The sequence below is a fragment of the Strigops habroptila genome, chromosome Z (assembly GCF_004027225.2).
Source record: "Strigops habroptila isolate Jane chromosome Z, bStrHab1.2.pri, whole genome shotgun sequence".
Lineage (NCBI taxonomy): Eukaryota > Metazoa > Chordata > Aves > Psittaciformes > Psittacidae > Strigops > Strigops habroptila.
Genome location: NC_044302.2, coordinates 8,218,623 through 8,241,220, shown reverse-complemented (window position 1 = coordinate 8,241,220; position 22,598 = coordinate 8,218,623). Strand labels below are relative to the sequence as shown.

General features: G+C 36.8%; 1 protein-coding gene across 4 annotated transcripts in view; it reads right to left on the bottom strand.

Moving 5' to 3' along the window:
• ADAMTS18 (ADAM metallopeptidase with thrombospondin type 1 motif 18) overlaps positions 1-22,598 on the bottom strand; it is a 75,604-nt gene that overhangs the window by 20,256 nt on the left and 32,750 nt on the right. For 3 of the 4 annotated variants that reach the window (XM_030470256.1, XM_030470259.1, XM_030470258.1), the window contains 10 exons: positions 21,939-22,098; positions 21,223-21,328; positions 18,921-19,058; positions 17,296-17,449; positions 16,200-16,295; positions 15,073-15,221; positions 9,517-9,689; positions 7,690-7,820; positions 7,429-7,552; positions 5,970-6,214 (listed from right to left, as the gene is read on the bottom strand). In XM_030470256.1, coding sequence (XP_030326116.1) covers positions 5,970-6,214; positions 7,429-7,552; positions 7,690-7,820; positions 9,517-9,689; positions 15,073-15,221; positions 16,200-16,295; positions 17,296-17,449; positions 18,921-19,058; positions 21,223-21,328; positions 21,939-22,098 — 1,476 coding nt within the window. The remainder of the gene's footprint in view (positions 1-5,969; positions 6,215-7,428; positions 7,553-7,689; positions 7,821-9,516; positions 9,690-15,072; positions 15,222-16,199; positions 16,296-17,295; positions 17,450-18,920; positions 19,059-21,222; positions 21,329-21,938; positions 22,099-22,598) is intronic. The other variant, XM_030470257.1, reaches the window with a different exon arrangement.

Here is a 22,598-nt window from a genome sequence, read left to right as displayed (position 1 = left end):
TGCTTAGGGCACAAGATGTTAAAACAATGGATAAATTGAACTCTCCTGAGTAAAGAACCTTTTCGTTTTGCTGCTAATTTTGATTTCAAAGCTAAATCAATAGATTTCCTAAACTAGCTGTGCATTTGCTCCTTTGTTTGAGGTTCCTTTTCTTTCCCATGTTTCTCCTAAGTTTTCAATAAAATACTCCATTTTGCAGCTCATATTTTTAAAGAGCCTATCAGCATTGTTTTATTATCATTGACTGTGCTTTCAGGTACTTTTTAACGTAAGATGGATGTGTGAAGTTGCTTGCAACACACTGAATTAAAAGACATTAGTTTACACAATATAGAGCATAAACTTTGAATCCCAGCATCCGTGCATGGTAGCCTTGATCTGAGTCTTCAAATTGCACCTACGTTTCCTGGCTCGCTCCATGCTGTGTAAGTCTTTGGTAAGTTCTCTAGGTGAGTGTGACAGAGTTAAGCTGTCAGCAGTGAGCCCTCAGTTACAGCAGTAAGGGCAGCCAGAGAGCTGTCTGTACGGTAGGCTCGTGCCTGCCTGAGCTATGCTTGTGAGACCCACAGTTGTCATCCACTGTGACTCTACATGCTGTTTAAACATCATAATATCCAACATCCTAAGCCAGGATGTGATTTCTCCATTTAATCAAGATTAACTCTACTTTCATGAATTTACTCAGGTTTCAGTAGGATAAATTAAGCATGCGGCATATGCTGGTGGAAAACTGTTCAAAAAACTTTAAGCCAGGACCCTTGTTTTAATGGACATTTATTGGATGGGATGCTGGACAGTGGCTAACATCAGGAGTGTCAAAGAAAAGGGAGAGAACACCTGCTTGGAAAGCACCTGTAAAGGAGGATTACCCATTGCTTACTTAAGCCAAACCTTAAAACAAAAGGGGCTTTATCTCTTCATTATTTCTAAAGACACTTTAAATACAATCTTAGCTAAAAGTATTTGACAAATGATTGTTTTTCAAGAAAGTCCACTAAGGTCATTAATAGGGAAAAAGAAAAAAGAAAAAAAATAGAGTATCCTTGAAAGGTCCTGTATGATCTCATTTCTACTTCAGCTGTTTCAAATTTATCTTCTGTTATTATTGTGTCTCCATTTTTTTTACTGTTCACATGCTAAATGTACAACCTGCAGGGATACTGTCCAGCTAATCTCCCCTCACTAGAGGAGAACCCTTTTATCTGCTGTATTGAATCAACATCTGTATCTTATAAGCACATCTTAGCTCTCTTTAGCTTACTTTCTCTTTAGGGGAAATCAGTACAAATTTATCATCTAGTAGCTAATAATAAATGTAATGCTTTATTACTGCAACTTGGCTTTCTCCCAGTGGCAGCTACATCATCAGTAAAGTCATTCCACCTGGCTTCCTTTCTCTTCTTTTCCCCTATTGATAAAGAGGAAGTGATTTACTGGTTTTAATTAGACATATTCCTGCCTCGGAGCTCCATTCACCTTCTCTTCCCATGAATGTCTGCCTCTTTGCAAAGCATCCTCTCTATCTGTTACTTACTGCTGTCCAAATAAATGTTTTTCACAAAGATTTCACAATTTCTTGATTTCACCAAGTTTGAGGTAAACTTCAGTGAAGATTCTGATTCTGTCTCACCCTGAAAACTTTACAGTGCTTTCTCAAATTGTGTTTGATTTCTCAAATCAGTCAGCTCTTCATTCGAATAGAAAATTATTTTTACTGTTTATTTATTATTTACTAAACTCTCCATATTTTTACATTAGTGTATCAATCCCTGGTCACACAACATTTTTCATGCCCATATAACAGTTCTGTTTCTTTTTCCCTTTCAGAATCTTTTCCATAATTCAAGTCAGTTGTAGAGGGTGATTGAATATCTAAACAACTGGATGCCCTGAGTAGACCCTGTACAAGTTCTGTGTTGCTACAGCACTGTGAGGGCAGCATCCCTCATGCTCTGATAGCCTCTTCTCAAAGTCCTTTCAGCAGCTAGAGGTGCCCACTGTCTTCCTGTATTTGCAAAGCTAGATAAATGAATGATGAATTTACTGTTTGTTTCTCCTTAAGTTACATATTTTTCAGTTAACAGAAAAACACTTGACAAGGTCTTTAAATTGAAAGTGCTGGCCTTAGGTTACCTATGACCAAATGACAGATAAATGAGCAGAATATATTCAACTACATTAAAAAATACTCCAATGTGTTTCCGTTTAAGATGAGACAATTGTGCTACAGAAACCATATTTTAAAAACCTGATATTAATTTCTGATCCTAGATTATCATTTAGCTATCATATTTCTACCCTTTTGACTATTGACACTTATTTCATCTAACCTGAATGTGATCATTTTGCGAACTGACTTCTAAATCCATGATTATTTTTCATTTCAGCTTTTACTGGTTTCTACAAATCCACAATCACCAGAGTATCAATAATACTTCAGAAGGATGCAGATACACAAATTCTGAAGGGCACTGGTTTACTGGTTTTTGCCTTCCCTCCATCTGTGAAATTAATTCTCAAATGATCCAGAAAGGGTTTGGAAGAATTCTAAAATCTCATCATACATTTACACTTCCAGTAGCTGTGCTCAGGAAATACTAGTCCCACTCATTTAATTCCACATTCAACTCACAATGTTCTCCTCAGAAAATATTTGACCACTGTAGTTTGTATTTTTTCTCCCACAACCTAGTTAAATTACAGATTCACTGCCCTTTGTCTTCTTTGGTATGAGTTGGTCCCATAATTACATACATAGAATATATGTAAATATATATGTGTGGTTGTTTTTTTTTTTTTTTGGTTTTTTCGTTTTTTTTGTGAAATTCCAGAGTAAATAAGAAAAGCTGTTTATCAGTCTTGTCTGACTAAATGGTACATGCTTAGCTGAACTATTGAAAACCCTCATGGAAAAACAATTGCGTGGGAACATTCTGTACAGTAAGATAGAAATACAAAGCATTTTGTAGAACTGCAAGGCTGAACTTGTGCTATGCAAGACAGTAGGGAATTTTAAGATTTTTTTTCTGACTTGGGCTTCCTCCTTCTCTCTTAATACATGCTTCAGATGTCTCTTTCAAGAAAATACTTTGGAGAATGACTGCATTTCAAAGGAAGTGATTGCCTTGAGCAGAGATTTGCCAGACCTGTCTGGACCCGTACCTGGAGAGCACTGGTCCCATCCTCTCCTGTGATTGTTGCTCGGCGGACGTGCAAAGCCTGAACGTTCTGGATACATATAGGCTGATTTGCATTCAGAAGCACAGTGGAAAACCTGGACCATTTGAGTCACCACACAAACGTCTAGCAAAACTATGACTACAAAACTGAACAGGCACAAGCTGTGTTAATCTGTCTTTCAAATCACAGTGGAATGGCAATAAATGCACCTACAAAATCTTGTATTTTCTGCCCACCTGAATAATAAAAGTTCCTGTATTTCTGTATGTAATTTATTCAGTTGCTTAATACCTGCAGTGTGCATTTTTACAAGGGCTTGAAAAAATCTAATCTAGAAAATAGGTATTAAATTTCTTTTGGAAACAACCTAATTAAAAAATGAAGAAAAAATATCTGAAGATTACAGGAAGAAGCTGAACCCTGGAAAGCCTTACCTTACTGAAAACCAACTGAATTGGATAAAAAATTGCTGGCAGGACTTCTTTTGTATGCTGAGAATTTCTCATGAAAATTACATGAGAGGAAAATAAAAACAAAGCTGCAATGTAATATGCTTAAACACTCCCTTTTTGAGCTTTCTATCAGTTTCTGGTATTTATAGTCAAAGCAGGATTTATTTCATTATTACTGCTGCAAACAAATCTTCAGCAATATGAGTATTTTCTCATAAAAGCATATTTCTTCAGTTTTCATTGGCATTTTTGCTGCTTACAATTACCAGTAAATCATAAATAATGCAGATCTCTGAACACAGAAAATTTTGCATTTTTTCCAGAATTCAGCTTGTTGAATGTTGCTTAAATTATTGAAATGAAGAAAAAAATCTTAACCACAGCTCATAGATATATATAATTGGGAATACGTGACCGTAACATTTGCAGTCATTAGAATCCCTAGTTGCCAATGCCAGTGGTGTAGGTATTTCAATAAAAATACAAGGGAAGTTTAAATAAGCTCTCAAAGGAGCAATAGCCTCCAGTTAAATGTTAAATCTTAATAAAACTGTTTAGCATAATTTGATAGGATGAAAATAGAAGTGTTATTTGGCATTAAAATTTCTTTCTTTAATCTTTATTCTGCAAAGTATGCGCACGATATGCAGCCAAGTAAGTCATCTTGCAGGAAATTTATTATTCATACTTTAACTCTGTAATAATATAGTTTAATCTACTTTGTATTATGACAAATAAGATTCTTGAGAGTTCAGCTTAACATTTCACAGTATTTATAAGTGTGCTTGTTTCTTTGGTGTAAGGCTGTTTTAGAGATGTTTTGCAGACGGGGAAGTGTGTCTGTAACTTGTAGACCAAACTCTTCCTTAGACTAAAGCATCCCTACGGACATATATACCCAAACTGAAAATTCTTTTGACTCAGAAAAAATGTTTTAAAAGGCATTGCAAATTGTGATAGTAATTTGTGAAAATACACACCATGTCAGACTGTCTGTTCTAAAACATGTGTTCATCTTAAAGTACTTCAACAAGTGTTCACGGTCCATGAACTTCAGTGCTTCTTAAAGGTACATTTAAGTGCATGACTCAATGAGTATGGGTAGCAGCAAGGCTCTTCAGTATTCCAAATAACACTTGACTGAAGACTTGCGAAAATTTAAATACTCCTTGATGAATATATTTCATGTCACAGTCTACACTTAAGTGTCTGTCTTAGTTTAACGGAACAAAGCTGCCTAAGGGAGACGGGGTGTGGAGCTCTCAGCTGACTGCTCCTGCTACCTCCGGCAGAGCTGCTCTTGGGGATGGTGTTCTGTGGTGGGGTGAACAACTGCAGGCTGCTGCCTCAGGGAAGGGCACAAGTGCACACCACACAAAGCTCTGCCTTTGACAGTGGGTGACCAGAGGGGTACTAGAAGGTGTTGGAAGGAACTGAATCCCTTCTGGGGAGGGTTCCTTCCTTCTCACAGGGAAGGATTCACCAAAGCAGACACAATGGATCCGTTACAAAGCCAAAGATCTGCTAGAGATTTCTGACAAAACAGGCAAACTAATGTAGCTAACAGGAAGCAAAGGCTTGAGCAATTGAACCAGAAATAGGCCCTCAGATCTTCTGATGTATTTTAAGAGAAAATCTAGCGAAGTAACTCAATGCAGAAAGAGATTTTTCTTAGAACAGAAGTGTTACTGGCCAATTTCAAAATTGTAACACTGGAACAAACCACATAAGTACCAAAATAACTTTCTATTAAATATAGTTTCAACACAGAACATCTGGCAGACAGAGTAGGTGATACAAATTTGACTGGGAGATAAACATATATAAAATTCATTAGTTCAGATGCTATCACCAATGAAACTGAACCAACAGAAATTACATAGGAGTCTATGTGTGGTACTTTGACCATCTGTGTCCCAAGGTAGATGTTAGACTGGCTACATGTGCCTTCAGTTTCAGAAGCATTTTTTGAAACTCTTAGCATTAAGCCTTGCTGTAATGTCAGATTGATTTTTACATCACTGAATTTTATTGTATACCATTTACGGGATGTGTTTATAATCTCTATAACCATTGTGCAGCAACAGAGAAATCATGCTATATGGTGCTGTTTATGCACCTTCCTTTTTACTGAATTTGTGACAGTTTGATAAACTTCAGACCTTGCTAAACTAGTGAAAGGCCTTTCCATCTAGCATGACCACACAATTAAGTCTGAATACTGTCATGACTCAATGTTATTCTTTAATCTTGCCGAGAGCTACAGTGCAGAGCTAAAGCTGTCTTTACTAATTCTGTAATAGACATCAAGGGAAGAATAAACACAAGAAAGCTTACTTCAAAGACCAGCGTCTCATTAGTCGGTCCTGCTGCATATAGACTCTCTGGATGGTTAAAAGAGCGTTGATAATCAAAAACTGTTCCAGCAAAAGAGAACTTTCCTGGCCAGTCAATTGTCCAGTCTCCTGTCAGATAATACTTTTTACCAAGGTTGCGCACTGCAAGGTAGCTGGTAGAGATCTGCATTTCGTGGAGCTGTATACTGCGTGCTCCTGCTGGAACAGTGACCACAGCATAATAGTCTGAAATAAAAGAAGCAAGCCACATTTTTGCAGTTGTCATACAGGTAAAGATGGCTTATAATTTCTGAGCCAGTTCGAAGTTTTTGCAGTTTAGAAGAAATTGAAGCTAACTGTTCTGATCCACCAAAGTAACTCTTTCCACGAGAAATCAGTTCTGATTTTACACACACCCCCATGCAGCCTGTAATCAGAGTAACTCTGAGGTATTTCAGTTCCTGTAATTTTTCTCCGTGATTGAAGACAAGAAAAAGCAAGTTCCCATAGAAAATGCAGAATGGCTAATGGTGGTTTCCCTGCAATTGTTTCACCATGTTTTCCCTGTAGTTGCCTGCAGTAGTTGGAAGGTACTACTTCCATCTTGGACAAGTTTTTTGGAGTGAGGTGAACTGGGATGCAGAGAGCTTTCGCAAAGCCCTGTGTACCACAGGATCTCCCTGGTGTGAGCCACTGAACTCTGAGCCTGTAGAAGTCTCACTCCTTCTACAATCAGATGAGACAGCACTGATGATCTCCAGCATGCGCTGCACACAGCTAATTTCACAGAGCATTCAGTTTAGGTTAGTTGTCTAGCATTGTACCTTTTCATTACTATACCCTAAACAATGTCCTCTATTACTATAGTAGTGACATGTCTTATGATCAACAGTAAATGGATCCTTAAAACACCCCCATGGGTAAAAAAATTCTATCTGCATTTTATGCCTGAGAAATTGAAGCACAGTGAGATTATTTCACAAGAAGCCTGTGACAATCCACTAAAGGAAAGTCCATCTCCCAGCGATGGGATCATCCACTGAATCAGCTGGATAGCTTCCAGCAACTTCATTTGAAAATGGACATGGAAATACTGTCATGTTTGGCATTGTGCTGTGTATCACTTTTTGTACAGTCCCATCCCAGTCAGAGCTGTTGACAGCTATTCCTTCAATTGCCTGAATCCTAACATCTCTTTTAAGAGGAAATTCACACGTAAAGGGAAAATGTGGCTTAAGAAACAAGAGGAATGCTTGCAAATTAACTAACCTAGACTTATGCTCATAGCTTTCTTGTTACCAAGAAATAGGAGAAATGTGAACTTTCCTCTCACTCTCCCTGTGATTTTCAGTTCACATCTGGACTTGTAGCCACTGCCCTAATGAGCAAGGAGTCATATTTATTACATGGGGATACAGCAGAGTAATGAATTGATGATCATGTGGAATAGCTTTCCTTACCATTAGCTTTGTGCTGGATCAAGTATTGGCCTTTAAAGAACTTGCATGTTGAATTATCTCCTTTACAAACTCCACAAGCATCCAATACAGCTTTGGAACCAAGTTCATGATCACACCCTACTTGCTGCAACCAAAAGGCACAAGTGAAGGACTCAGACACAAGGGAATTTGAAGAAACAGCTGCATTTTCCATAAAGGAGTCAATTGCCCACTTAAAAAAAAATAGACATTAGGATTGTAAGAAAATTAATTTTATCTTACTTCACATATTCCATCAATGCAAACATCGTATTTATTTGGAGAACACAGAGTTCCATCCTTCACTTTGCTCGACATTGCAAAGAAAAAGTCAAAGTCTTCAGCTGTGCAGTACAATTTACATCTATCTTCCTCTGCGGGTAAAAACCAAAAACAAAGAACGAGGCAAGAAAATATTAGCAGACCTGCAGCACAGTCTGAACAACAGTTGAAAGCATCCTGCTATTGTCTCTTCCTGCATCCTAGATGGCAAGCTACAATTTTGTGTGGTGGCATATTAGGACCTCAAGATGGACAAAAATGTAGCCAAATGCAGCAGCTTATATTATGCTGCTTTAGAAGAACACGTGGGTTTGACTGTCAATCAAATTTCTTCTTATATATGGACAGTATGTTATGCTTATAAAGGGCTGATTAATTCTACATAGACAAAACTCATGCAATTGTAAATATTGTCACAATTGCTGAAATACACAACTTTAATACAAATAGCACATGCAACACATAAAACAGTGTAACAAAATTCTGAAGAACACGAAATTGGATTCAAAGTAGCGTTGTTCTATTATTAAATAAGCAGCTGGATTGTCAATAGTACTTTCTGCAGAGGCAACGCATCTGTAGCAATTCTGAAAACAGATAATGTTTTCAGGACTGTAAATGAAGATCTTGGGTTAGATTTTGCAAAGCAGCTAAGAACATAAGGACAGGCCTCTTCAAGTTCAGAGTCACTTGGGGACGTAGTGCTTTTGAAAATTATGCCCTTTGTCCCTGATTTTAAGCTTCTATTTCTTTTACTAAATGCAGACCCTACCTTTAAAACCAACGTAGGCTACCTTAATTTCTATTAAAGAAGATTTATTATTCTCCCTATTATACAAGATCCGTTGTTGTTACACACTGTGAAACTGTATTTCCTCTTTCCTCTGTTCGCATTGGCTGTTATGACATAGATTTCTGTCTACCCATGAAAATGACTGCAAAGACTTTTGAAGAAAACATAATCAGGCTATGAATGAAAGTTACATATACGTTTATGTGTGTATATATATATAATTATACACTTATGCCATCAAATCCAAATTTGTACAGGTGCTAACTGAAGCAGCTACAATGTGATACAATTCAGTCACTTTTAATCAAGTAGTAGTAACTGCAGCTCCAAACTGTGATTTCAAACTGCAGAAATATTTGTTGTATCAGAGAAAAATGAATACTGATTGAAAATATTTGCAAAATTAGGATGTATAAAGTAAAAATAAACTTTGCTTGTACAAAAGAGAAGAAATAGTTATTGAGAACTGAACTTTATGAGGATGTCTTAGTAAAAGATGACTTCAAAAACTTTTTGCCAGTACATTGTTTGTTTTTCCAATTCTCATGGGACTATACCAGCAGAAAAGTCAAAAGGTTGATTTATTGTTATGTTTTGAAATCTGAGAACATTCCAAAGGAAGGAAGATTCTGGAAACGTTATTGTGGGAGCTCGCATTTCCCAGGCTGAAAAATCCATGGAAATTGTTTTGGTTTGGTTTTACACTAACCAATACATAATATAAAATGAAAGAGAGGGGTAGCAACAGCCAGGGAGTCATGCTGAAGACAAAGATTCAAATTCACAACCGAGATCAATTCTGCGTGTTCATACAGGCAGTATGGCACAGGAGGCCGGATTCAACTGTGCTAGAAAGCAAACACATCTTCAATAAGCCAACTGAATTTCTGTTTGCTTACATCAGGGTCATATTTGCCCAAAGAATATGGATGAATTGCAGCGTATAGCTTGTTTCCTGTGATTGCCTCTTACCATCAGAGCTGTGGCATAATTACCTTCTACTTTAGTATATGGCTTCCATTTGTAGTACCATCCCCGGAAAGGTTTGCTGTTGTACTCTGCACACTGCTGGGCACGGAAGTCCAAGCTGTTTGCAGGACACGGCTGGTGATTACAAAGCTGATAAATACGACCGGAACCTTGGCAGAATTTCCCGCCATGCTGCGGCCTATAAAAAAGAAAAAACCTTCTTTTGCAAACTCCATTTTTTATGTGATTGACACATTATATGTATAAGAGAATACAGAGAAAATGAGAGGATAGATTGTCTTAGGAGATCAGTATTTCTTATATGGGCCATTAATTTTCATGGTTCCTAAACCCAAGCAAAGCAGTTGCCATGAATTATCAACTTGGATTACTGCAAACTCAGCAAAGATGCAACCATCTAGAGGTGAATTATGTTTTCACTAATTTAAATTTATAGGGCTATTCTGTATTGGCTGGTTTCAATCTTGTTATATAGCTATTTATACCCTGCTGTAACTCAGGAATGAACATATGCAAAGAATTACCTATCACAATAAGAGTTAATAAAGGATAACGTAACACTGATCAAACATAAACAGAATGAATAATTACATTTGGTTGTTCATGTTTTGTAAATCATTTTGAAACAATGTGTTTTTAAACAGTCAAAGGAAACAAGGACTGTGCATGGTTATCCTGCTGTAGGGAAATGTTAGGATTCATGGATAACTTCAAGCATGTCACGTCCATTTCAGCAAACTTTAACAGGGCATTTCCCTTAATTTGGCCAGAATGAAAAGAGCATGTGTTATTCCTTTGCTAGTATCTTACGTTTCCAGAATATCAGGTTTTTAACTATTTGGTCTATGCACACCACGGTAAAACAATGTAAAATGTAAGAACTTCCTCTTTTTTAAGTGACTGAGCAGTCTCACAAACTGCTGAGAAATTTATTCTCTTACTTCTGTATTCCTTACAGATCTACACAGGAAGTCACTGATGTTATTTCTGCAGTTTAACAATGCTCAGATATACATCTATAAGTACTGAGCCAGGTCTTCAAAACACCACGTTCTAAGAACTGTTTGTTATATTATGCAACTTCTTGCATCAAGTGAAAGAAATGTAACAATGTTGCAGTGCTGCACTTGCACACATTTATCTAATGAATTTTAACAATTATGGAACATACATACTTGGAAGATAAACTGTGATCTTTCAGTGGACAGTTTGCCCATTTTACACATGCATTAGGGAAAAAATAGAGTATTATAAAAGATTGAATAGTAATATATTAACTAACAATAATAATTTATAATAATAGTATAAAGGATACAGTTGCAATGTATTGTTTGTTTAAATCCCTAAACCATGATTCCCCATAACAAGTATCCCATGCAACTTCACTTGGCATGCATTTGACTAGAGTACTATGGAAACAGTTGGTGCAACACGGATGAGAAAATCCAGGTGCTTTTTCTGTTTGCTTTATTATCAGTTTTAACCCTCATATGTCCAACCCACTAATCAAGCTGAGGCTTGGCACTTCTGTTTTGAAACAACTTTGAATGTATACAGTATCTGCCTTTTCCAGAATTCTGGGTTACAAAACAATCTTTCAAAGGAAGAGGTGAAGGCACATGTGCAGCTCTATATAAAACTGGGTATAACGGCAAAAGTCTTAAAACTAACTCAAATTTTCTGTCCTAGTTGGTGGCAATTCAGTCTGTGACGGGCAGGGGGATAGTGACATCAGTGAAGGCAGAATTTATTTTGACTTTGTGCAATCAGTGAGAGCTTTGAGGTAAGGCAGCCAAACCGTTGGGTCCCTCATCAGTTATCTACAGACTTTCTTTACAGCTTCAGCACATGTATGATTTTTGACCTCTTTTAGCCCCAGAGTAAAATTCTCTTTTAGTGTAACGAAAAGAAGCAACCTTCTTCCAAGTAAATGCCACCAAATTAGCAATATAATGGAATTATTTATGGCTAGATCGTGATTTCTAGCCACAGTCTTGCATTTGAGGATGGTATAAAATTCCACCAAACTAAGGGAGCACTGGAAGAGGCATTCCATTTCCCAGCTCTGTTACAGCATTTTAATATTACAGTACACTCCCATTACTGAAACTGTTGGCCAGAGAATTATGGAAACTTCCCCACCTTCATTTTTACCAGGAAGATGTCAGTAAGAATTAAGTAATTCACAGGAAACTAGATGTAGATCTACAAAACCCCATTTCTGAGAAAATATTATTATTTAACTAACAAAATCATGCTTTTATTGGTGATGTTTATACCACCAGTAGATTCTGGCTTGATTGCCTGCCAAAGCTCTGTTAGTGTAACTGTGAGTGCAACAGAACACTTTGCAGAGGGTATTCCAACATTTCTGTAGTGGTACAGTGCTCCTAATACAGATAGAGCCTGAACTTTTCATCTGTGTACCTCCCCAGTGCTGGCATGCATAGGTAAATGTACCTGCATGAACAGATGCTGTTAGAGCTGAGGCCTTGCTGAGGGTAATTGAAAAAGGAGAAATCTGGGGAGAAAAGCCAGCAAAAGGAGTTCAAGTACAAAGATGTAAGCACTCCACTTCATGTAAGACTCAACATGTAGCTTAAAGTAATTCCTCAGTACCCTTTTAAGAATAGACTCCATGAACAATGAAAGTAAAATGGATATTCACTACAATGCAACAGAGAGCAAGAAATCCTGGAATTAACCTGATCAAGAAAAATAATTTTTGCCTTACAAATGGAATTAGACTCTGAAATTCTGGACTCCTGTTTCTTGATGTTTTGTCATAATTTAAGCACATTTCTACTGATACTATGACCATATTACAATAGTTTACAAAGCTAGACTATTTTATTCTGCATGAATTTGAAAGGTCTACAAGATCTTTACTTGTCTTCATTTTCAAATGGCAACATGACTTTGCATCAGTTTATGTCCGCACTGTCTGCAATCACTGTTACAGGTATCATAAACAAAAGATTCAGAAGTCATGTTCAAACAATTTTGATTTAGTTTTTTGATTGCATACATGCCTAAAACTCCATTCTGCTCTTACTGAACAATGCGCTATTGTGAGGTGGGTAGAATGCAGTCCCACAGATATGATTTAGGCATTAATTTAAATCTCTCAGGCACTCTTCAGGTTCTTTCCCAGCTAAGTTATTAAATTATGTAATCTATTTCTATCTTGGAGAAGTACCTCAATTGTAAAATGTTATGATGTACGAAAACCAGATCCATGAAACTAACACTGTGACAATTTACAGAAACATAATGATTTTAGCAAATCTGCATAGTCCTGTGTTCTACAGATGACCTCCATAGGTGTTTGTTTGTATGGGTTCGTACATAACTCCGGTGGTAATTCAGAAGCCACACCCAGAGCTGTTTGGATGTGATCACAAGGTCTGTCTTAAAATTGTCAAGAGAAAGGGAAGTGAATTGGTTGGATATTATTTGCAAGAGCAGAATTTCACATACAAACACAGGCAATGAGATTTTCGGGAGCAGCAGCCTGAATTAATGTTCTTCACCTATCTTTAATCTTCTAATAACATGTTTCACCTTTAAAATCATTGGAAACCTAGACATCTCCCTTGATGTTCAAAAGAAGTGAATTTGAAAGTGAACTACTTATTTAAAAACCTCATTTTAGAGTCCAGTCAGTTCTCCAGAGATCCACACCTCTTGCCCTAATCTCTTATAGAAATACTTCTTATTTTTTTGTCATTCTCAAAATTTTGCTATCCAAAATCATCAAGCTTTTGAACAAAATAAACATTAGCTCCTACATAAATCTGGATTAGGAAAAGTGAAATAAATATATTACATATCAAATAATATACATACATGTACCAAAATATATTTCAGAAGTTCAAGAAGAAAGGAAACGTTATTCTTTGTTTATATGCAGTTATAGAGGTGAACAATGAACAGTGACTAGGTTATAAATTGTTCCATGTGACATAACACTGAGAATGGACAGTATAATTTTTCTAAAGATTCCACATTTATACAGAAGTGCTGTGATGGGAAATACAGTTACCTAGATATTTGTGTGCTGTTGTGCGGATGGCTTATTTATAGTCCTGTCATTTCATCGCTCGAACTCTGAGAGAGGTTTATAGTCTCTTCTTTTTGATCTAACCGAATTACCACTACTATAATAAAATTAAACTTAGTATAAACATGATCCAGTTCTGGTATCAACTCTTACTTGGTTACATCAAGTCTTGAATCAAGTCTTATTTTAATTAGATCAGACAAATCACTCTGAATGCAAGTTTTAAATATATCATGCTATAGTAGCAGACATTCTTCACATTAAAGAGCTTCTGTTTGAGGACCATTGGAAGTCATTATCAGTTATAATAGTGCACCAAACTGAAACATGTCAACTACTGTCACACAGGGAAAGTAAGGCAAGGCTTATGAACAAATGCAAAGAACAAACAAATTCAGAGGCAAAACAGGGACCAAAGTAGAAAAACCAAGATAGATGTATGATGTGTAATTGAGACTTATCATTCTCTTGCTAAATAGTTTAATAAAGGAAACTATCGAGTAATTTTATTTATCAAAATACACTGGGAAACAACAGAAAAGGTTGAGAAAATGCTCTGCTCAGATCTGCAAAAATTGGCTTGGCTGAGTGAGGGTAACAAAGACTATTTTAACTAACTCATATTTTCCTATAACATAGTATGTGAAATGTGGATATTATTACTGCAGCACTGTATAGTAGGTGTGAGGCTTCTTTACAGCCTCATATAAACTGTGTCATATTTTCTCTGGGTTTTATTACTGTAGTGTAAATGCTGTTTTTATTGTGTGCAATGAAGAATACATGTGTCTATGCCTGTTGAAGTTGTGTATGAAATAAAACAGTGAAATCCTTTTTTTCTTGTAAGTTGAAGTGAATTGAATACTTGGGAAAGATGCTGGTCAGGTAACACTTTACCTCTACTTTGAATTAGTATTGCAAGGAATAATAGTATTTACGGTGATAGGATATTCACTAGAGGAAAATACCAGAAATGTTTCATTAGTTAGGATACAATTAGTTCAGCTACTTTATCCAGGCCTGTGAAACATAGAAGAATGCAAAGAACCTGACAGACATATTAAGACATATTTTTACAACCATTTTGACATTGAATTTAAACATTTTGGGTTTATTATCCTCAACAATATGATCTCCTCAGAAGACTTACTAGCTTTCAAAAGCTTTTTCCCTTGCTCTTAAATTACTAGGTGTGAATATGTCTGTGTGGTGTTTCGTTGCTTCTGCAGGTACTTGATAAACTGTAGTGTCACAAAATGAATTGAGAAAATTGGGCTGTAGATGTTCTAGACCTCTAGCAGTCTTCAGCCAGCCACAGCTTTCTAGTATCAGGACATATTTCTGTCTTTGAGCTACTAACTGGTCATATTAGGCATGAAAGAAAGGTCTTAGAAACATTTTCACACCTATTATTTCCTTACAGAAATGGACTCTATTATGTTTTTGTTCTATTAACATAAATAGCACAAAGTAATACCTTTTCACATCTATGTCTTACTTTGGATTATTGCAGTGTCTTTCTTGATACGTGACCCCACCTCCACAAGTGCGAGTACACTCTGACCACTCGGACCAGGCAGACCACTGGCCATTTACAGGCTTGGGTCCATGATCACCGTATTTGACACACTGTCCTCTTCGACACCACTGCCAAAAGAATGCCAAAAAACATCCCATCAGAGTTAGCAGTATGTAGTAGATGCAAAAAAGAAAAAATCCACCTTTAAAAGCTCCAGTGCTTAACCCTTACAAACATGAGGTCACCTACCGAACTCAGTGGGATAGTTCACAGTAGAACAAAGACTCTGAAGTAGGACATTTATAGACATAATGGTATAGATAAGAAATGTCCTAAAATTTGTCCGTGTTCTGAGTTGATGATCTTTGAGGTACAAATTTTCAAAACTCTCGCAGAGTATTTTTTTGGCTTACTTTTCCCTCCAAAAAATCCATGGTAATTTGTTGTCCTGTGCTGTCAGAACCTCAAAACTTCCCATGTAATTTGAAAATAGCCTGCTAAAATTCTGCTAAGATCTCTCTCTTTTATCACTCAATTACAAAATACTGCACAAAGAGAAAAAGTGAAATAGAACATTTGTCAGTAACGTGAAAATTAAATATTCTACTGGAAGAAACATTACAGGAAAAGAAAATATTTCGGTTAACTACTGATTAGTGTAAATTAGAAAGTTCACCTAAATTAGAAGGCTCAACTAAAACAAATAACCATGCTTTTCTAGCAGTGATAATTGATGATAATATGCATGATGGCCTTTGTACAGCAAATACTATGGCTTAAGGAATGTTTATATCTGAGTGGAATTTGAAGCCTTGATCTAACTTCTCTTATAATTAATAGATTTTTTTACTGATTTAGATTTGCCAGCTATATCTTGTTCCACAACTAGATGAGAAGCACCACTGCCTTCCATCGGACAGATGCCTCTGTGGGGGCCAGTCCTGATTATACATTGCAATGCAGTGTTTTACAGAGCAATCCAGAAGTCCATGATAGCAAACCTGCAGGAATCTGGATAAAACTGTTTTTGACAGGAGCTCGTATTTGACCCAGTGTAGTCTAAAAGCAAGTTCGAATGGTATTATCCTATTTATAAAACAACTTACCATACTTATACCACAAGCTGTTCCTTCCGCAGCTGGCATGAACTTTGTCTCACACCTATGGCCCACTTTGTGGCACCAGAGAGATTTGCATATATCCTGGATAGAAAAAAAGTACTCACTGCAGTACTCATAATTCCCATTATTTCCTGATATTTAGAAAGAGTAACAAATGATACATGCCTCTGCTATCTTAGAAACCATGTAAATAAAACTTTTTCTAAATTTAGAAAATCCAGGGTTTAAGATTCATTGCACAGCCATATTCTCTATATTGCCTCCCTGTTTATGCACCATTTCACTTATCTATCCTTTAAAACTATTTTGAGTGTGATACTGTAATAGAAAAAAAACTGTTCAAAAGTTCAAGGCTAAAATTTCATCAAGTCTACAGGGACTATGATACTGTGAAGAGACTAGATTTTCTAAAGCACAAGAGAGATCTGAAAAACACCGTCTCTCCACAGTGCTGTTTGCTCTCTCTTCTTTATTAGCTGTAGAAGAAACACAGCTGCCATCACCTGATAAATGTGGTTAGTATAAAACAAATCAAAATACTCCAGGATAATAACAGGAGTAATAAAAATGACAATATTTCTTTTCAGAACAAGCACTCCAGATTATCTACTAAAATGTCTCCTCTGAAGAGATCAGCAAGAAGTGCAGCAGTCACTAAAATAATTGGTTAATCTAAATTCACCCTTTATTGTTCTAAGATAACCCTATAGATCTTTCCTAGGCTGTGCTGTCAATGCATAAAACACAAGAAACTTAGTCTTTCTTACCCCACAACCCCATACAAGCTTTGATCAAAACTCTACTGCCTACTAACTTCCCTTAGCATAGTAGGCAAGGACTCATGGGTCTTCTGTGTTCAACTGCGCTCCTTATAACTCCTGGAAAGAACATTTCCTTCTGAAACTCTCTAGGGATTGTGATATTTCTCAAAAGAGGCCAGTACCTTTGAAGCAAATTGGCAAGCAAGATAAGGTAGAGAAATAGCCCAGGCTGCTGAAGAACACTGTATTACTTGTACGTATATCATGTACTGCAGTTCTTTAATGGAATTTTAACTTTTCAAAAGTATATCAGTAGGTACCTTTACAAAGCTGAGGTTGCACAGTTTTGCTTTCATTCCAAATTGCCATTTGCACTGGGTATCAGCATCATAGATCTGCCCTGGCAGTTTGTCAGGGTATTTATACTGTCCTGTTTGCTTAGGTTCATCAATCAGGCAGGCAGCTTGAGCTGTACTATAATGAGAATGTATATTAATCATGACTATGATCTTTATATCAAAATATTTTAATTTGCTACAGACCAGCAAAAACACGTAATATGGTATACAGTACCTTTAACTAGCTTTAGAGGTATGCACTGAAATGAGAAACTTATCTTATTGCAGGAGCCAAAAGACCTTGACATCTTGTCGGTAGCCTGACCTGAAAAGTTTTAAGGAAGCAGGAATTTCCAGGCTTTGGGACTGCTGTGACAACAACAGTGAATGATTTCAAATTCTTTTCCTCCCTTTATATCTGTGTAACCATGAGCAAGGTGATCTAGTCTGCTCCTTTCCCTTAAATAGATTCCCAAAATCAAGAATCAACCGGCATGCTGTCTCATTTCAGCATTTGCTCTGTGTGCATTGACAACGAAGGCTGCTACAGCTTGTCTGCTTTGGGTTCCTGTGCCCAAAGGTTCACTACAGTCTACTTTTTTCCTTTGTAAATGTTTAGGAAGCCATGTCTACAGAAGGTCACACTGTAGACATGGGTTTACATATCTATATGCTGCATGTATCTTCCAAGTGTCTCTTGGACCATATTGCATGTTGGAGGGCTTATGTGACGTTTTAGTTTGCAATTTGCTTGTGTACTCAGAATATGTTGCATCATTGCAGCATAAACAGAACTCTGTCACCTTTCCTGGCCACTACCGTAAGATAGTAACTAGGAATACAAGGATCAGATCCTTGAATTCTAGCACTATTTAAGTGATTGATTCTCACTCTAAGGAATTAACATCTAAACCACCTGTACTGGATCTGGTCTTAGTACCACCTACACATTTTTTAGTAATCTTATATAGTCTACCCATGTACAACAAACTAAATAGAAGGAAAATTGTACAGGAAAGGACTTCAATCCTGATGACATTAAACACAGACTAAAACCCAATTCCCTTAAAAGCATCACTGAGTAATGCCAAAATGCTGGAGAAATAGTTGGCATCTTTCTCTTTTTCCTTCCCATCCACCCCCAGAAACAGAATATGAAAAATGCAAAACGTCCTTACTCATGGCATGACCTAGATCAAGAGAGAAACTCCAGTGAGAAAGGCCACTAATGTTAATTTACATTTTGTAATGACTTTGGTACCACTGTGTCTGCCCTCTTTTGTGTTCATTTCCTACTAATTCTCTAATAAACCTAGCTGCTGACAGGAATGCCTGGGAAAGAATGACATGCCAGTCATTGCTGCAGGATATTCATGGAGGGTGAAATTCATTCTTTTGAAATGAGGCAGGACAAAAGCCACTTATATGCCATACCGCCTGTACGCTTCGTAAGTCCAAGTGTGTGGGCTCAAATAGTATATGGGTTTGAGCACATTTTGAAAGAGGTGAATTTCACACTTAAGTAATTTTTATGTCTGTTCAAGAATTCAAGCCCAGTTACTAAAGGCACATTCTCTGGCAGTAGCCCAGATTTACATTTGACCTACCTGAGAAATTTGTTGAGATACTGCCTGCTGCATACAGACCAAGAAAACACTCCATTGTTTCCTGTGAGTGTGGGAGACATAATATTACCCTCAGCTTTTCTACAAGGATTTCCTTCTCCATCATGAATCATACCAAAACTGAAAAGAGATCCAAGCATGAGAGTGAAAATCTAGATTAATTAGAAGCAAGACAAAATTTGGGGAAAAAGAAACACTTTTTGGGTAACAGTCTGAGACCTCCTTTGCCTAGTGATAATGCCTGTTGCCATGAATGGCATGGAGATCAGAAACCAGGGAAATACCAGCGTTACATAGTTGTAAGAGTATAACTTCACTGTCTTCCTAATAGGACAGAAGAACTACATAGCTATATTCTATCTATAGCAAAAGAAGTGGGATTGAATGAATAGAATACAAGATATGAATATAAAAATGTGATTCTTCTTCTAATTTTGGCCACTAACTTGCTACACTATCTCAGGCATATCACTTTCTTTTCCTTGCTTTTGTTATACGCTGTCACTTACATACTTTGCCTAGACTGTAACTTCTTTAGTGGGAATATTGTCTCTTACTGGGTGCTTGGCTCAGTCTGCAGCATCATGACGCCCTGCTTTCCCTAGGAGAGGTGTTAGGGTAATATAAAGAATAGTAGGAAATAATAAAAAACCACGCAAAAATAACAAATTATGTGGAGCTTATGGACATAGTAAAGCTAATTTTCAGTTTTTTTCCTTTCACTGTTTTGTGTTTATTCACTGCATGGGACATCTGTGACTTTCAATGTGTTTTGAATAGAAGTTTCATAATCTGTTACTTCAACATTGTAATGCATTGGCAACTATATGAATGTAGTCTGTCCACGTGCAGGGAATATCTAATGTACTGAAGTCAGCCCTCTCCTGTTATAAATCATTGCAGGCTCATCAGAATTACTACATGTGCTGCCACCAGCTGAGGCTCCAAACTTGCTAAAATATATGGCTCCTTCCATAAACAGACAAAAAAAAGTACCAACTGAGCTAGTATTTTAGAAACCTTTATAAAATCCTAACTTTGTTAACATACACTGAAGCCAAAGAATCTATAGCTTAACATACCCACTGACAGAACGGGCTCTGAACTCCCAAAGGAACCCTTAAGCTTTCAGGTAAAAACACAAACCACCTGAAGAAAACCATAAAAATGTATAACAACTGAAGCTACTCAGTAGATCACAGAGTGTGATCTGTGCAGGACACAATATTCTCCTGCTATTAAATCCTTAGGTTAATATATTCACAGTAGACCTGAGCACCTCCAAGGCTGCCACAGGTTTTTTTTCCTCAAGGAATTTGTATCACAGAGACCAAATTCTGTTGTCTTACATCACACAGTAGGTAGCTTCAGAAACATGAACATGAACGAATTATAATAAAGACGTTTTGAATCTGGCACAGATTTTTTCCAGGAGATAAGATGCATTTTATGAGACAGAAGTATGGAAATATACCAAAGAAAGACTGAATACTATAATAATCAAAGGCAATGGTGAAAAAGTAAAAAAAAATTAGAAGATTTCTAAGTATAATCTCTCAAAACAAATAAGAAAATAAACAGGAAGGAAGGACGTTAAGGAACTAGCGAAGATAATTCTTGAAAAATAAGTTATGGGCCTGATTCTCTCCTGTTACTGATCAAAGGGCATTAAAAATGTACTGAAGTCAGTGAAACTGCATTAGTGTGACAGGAGGATCAAACAATATATATTTTACATATTTGGTCCCATTGAAAGTGTTGGCACAATTCCCACGGGCTTCACTGGTAGCTGGATTATTCTTTAATTCCTTGTTTCCCTTCAGATGCACAGAAACCTGTGAAAGGGTCTCTCATGTAGACATTAGGTCATAGTATATACTGTAGAATACATTTGTACAATGAAAACTAAATAGTCCCGATTCAGTCATGCAGAATCAGAATAATTGATGCCTTGACCAAACAGCAGAATACAGTATGTCTGCTTCTCAAAGTTATTCTGTTGTTGGACAAAATAAAGATCCTATGCCCATGTTTTATCTGACCCTTGATTTCAGATTTGTACCACATAGAGAAATTATGCTTCTATACTGCCAGTGGTTAGACAGAGTCCAGTTTGAGCTATGTTAGAATTGAAAATAAAAACCATGCAAGAAGTTGTGAAAATGTAGTTAAAAATTACTTGGGGGGAAAAAAAAAACAACTAAAAACAGGACAGTAAAACCTAATCATCTTTAGATTTATATATTTATGTATAGAAGAAGCACGTAAGACTCATGAAACTTACTTGTGTCCAGATTCATGAGCAATTGTAAAAGCCAGTCCTAGGCCTGTATCTTCATTAATGGTACAACTCCGGTACTTGCTACACATGCCACTGATAGGTGCGAATCCTGCATGAAGGAAGCAGTAGAAAAGCTTGTTCCTCTGCAGAATTCCAAATACATATATCATCTGCACTGGTCCTGATAAGCCAGTCTATTTTGGTGCATGAAGTTGGTTGTCTACTTCATCAGGTTTATCATGGAGAAATTACAGCAGACTTTGACAATAGAGACTCCTGTATAAGATGTATAAATCAAATCCAACCTCCCAAAATCGTTTGTTAAGTTTATTCTTTCCCTACCTCATGCCTTTACTGCTCCCAAACTAGGGAGGAACCCCATTCAAAAAGGGCAAGGAGTCACAAAAAGAAAAGAAAAAATCAGAGTGGCTCAGAAATAGTCTCAAAACTATTCCTTGAAGAGATGACAATCCAAAAGGATGTCTTCAGATAATTTATTTTGCTACTTTTCATGAGGCAATGATATCAGTGCTACTCTTTTTCTTCTAGGTATCTCAAAGACAAATACATACTGCATATACAACACTGTTCTTTCATCTTCACAAGGCTGACATTATGCGCAAAAATGGACTTTTTTATTTTAAAACATTTCAGTCTCTATGAGCCAAAATGCTACTGTGTCAACCACGAGTTTATCAGAATGTGTTTTCATGTCTTACCTAAAGTATCACAGGGCTCATTTTTCCAAGAGCAGATATCAAAACCCGTAAGCAAGATGGCATGGTCATGGCGCTTTCCATTCTTCCCAACCAGAGCAGATTGCCATTGACAAAAGCTGTTCAGTGACTGGTCTGCATGGTGGTTAATCAGTAATCCACCCTGTAGATATTTCACAGGCACAGAAATAGGGTGCTACCATCAATACTTGAGAAAGATGATTGAAAGAGTAAGAGTTCGTTAGAGAAAGGGAATTACTTTTTCATATTTGTTCTACACAAACTTATGCTTTCCCATGTTGACTGTGATGACTAATTCAGTTGATGAGGGAATCTACTGCAATAGTAAAATAAAACTGCACCTCTGCCCAGACACATAGATATTTTCAAAACCAGTGGTTGGAATTACAGTGTACATATATATTTGATTCCTGATAAAACTGAACACTAAACCATTTTCAATCTTGTGATTAAAACGTTTGGAGATTTCTGTGGAGGAAAAGTATTATCCCACCACAAATTTCTTTTCATTAAAAGAGCTTTTGTCTTCTTTTGCCTGCCTCCCACATTCTGTCACATTCTATCTTCAGTTTGAGGCTTTCAACTCCTTCCCCCTTCTGGTCATCACATTCTGGAAAGCCCAGTTTGAAGTCTTTTTATTTA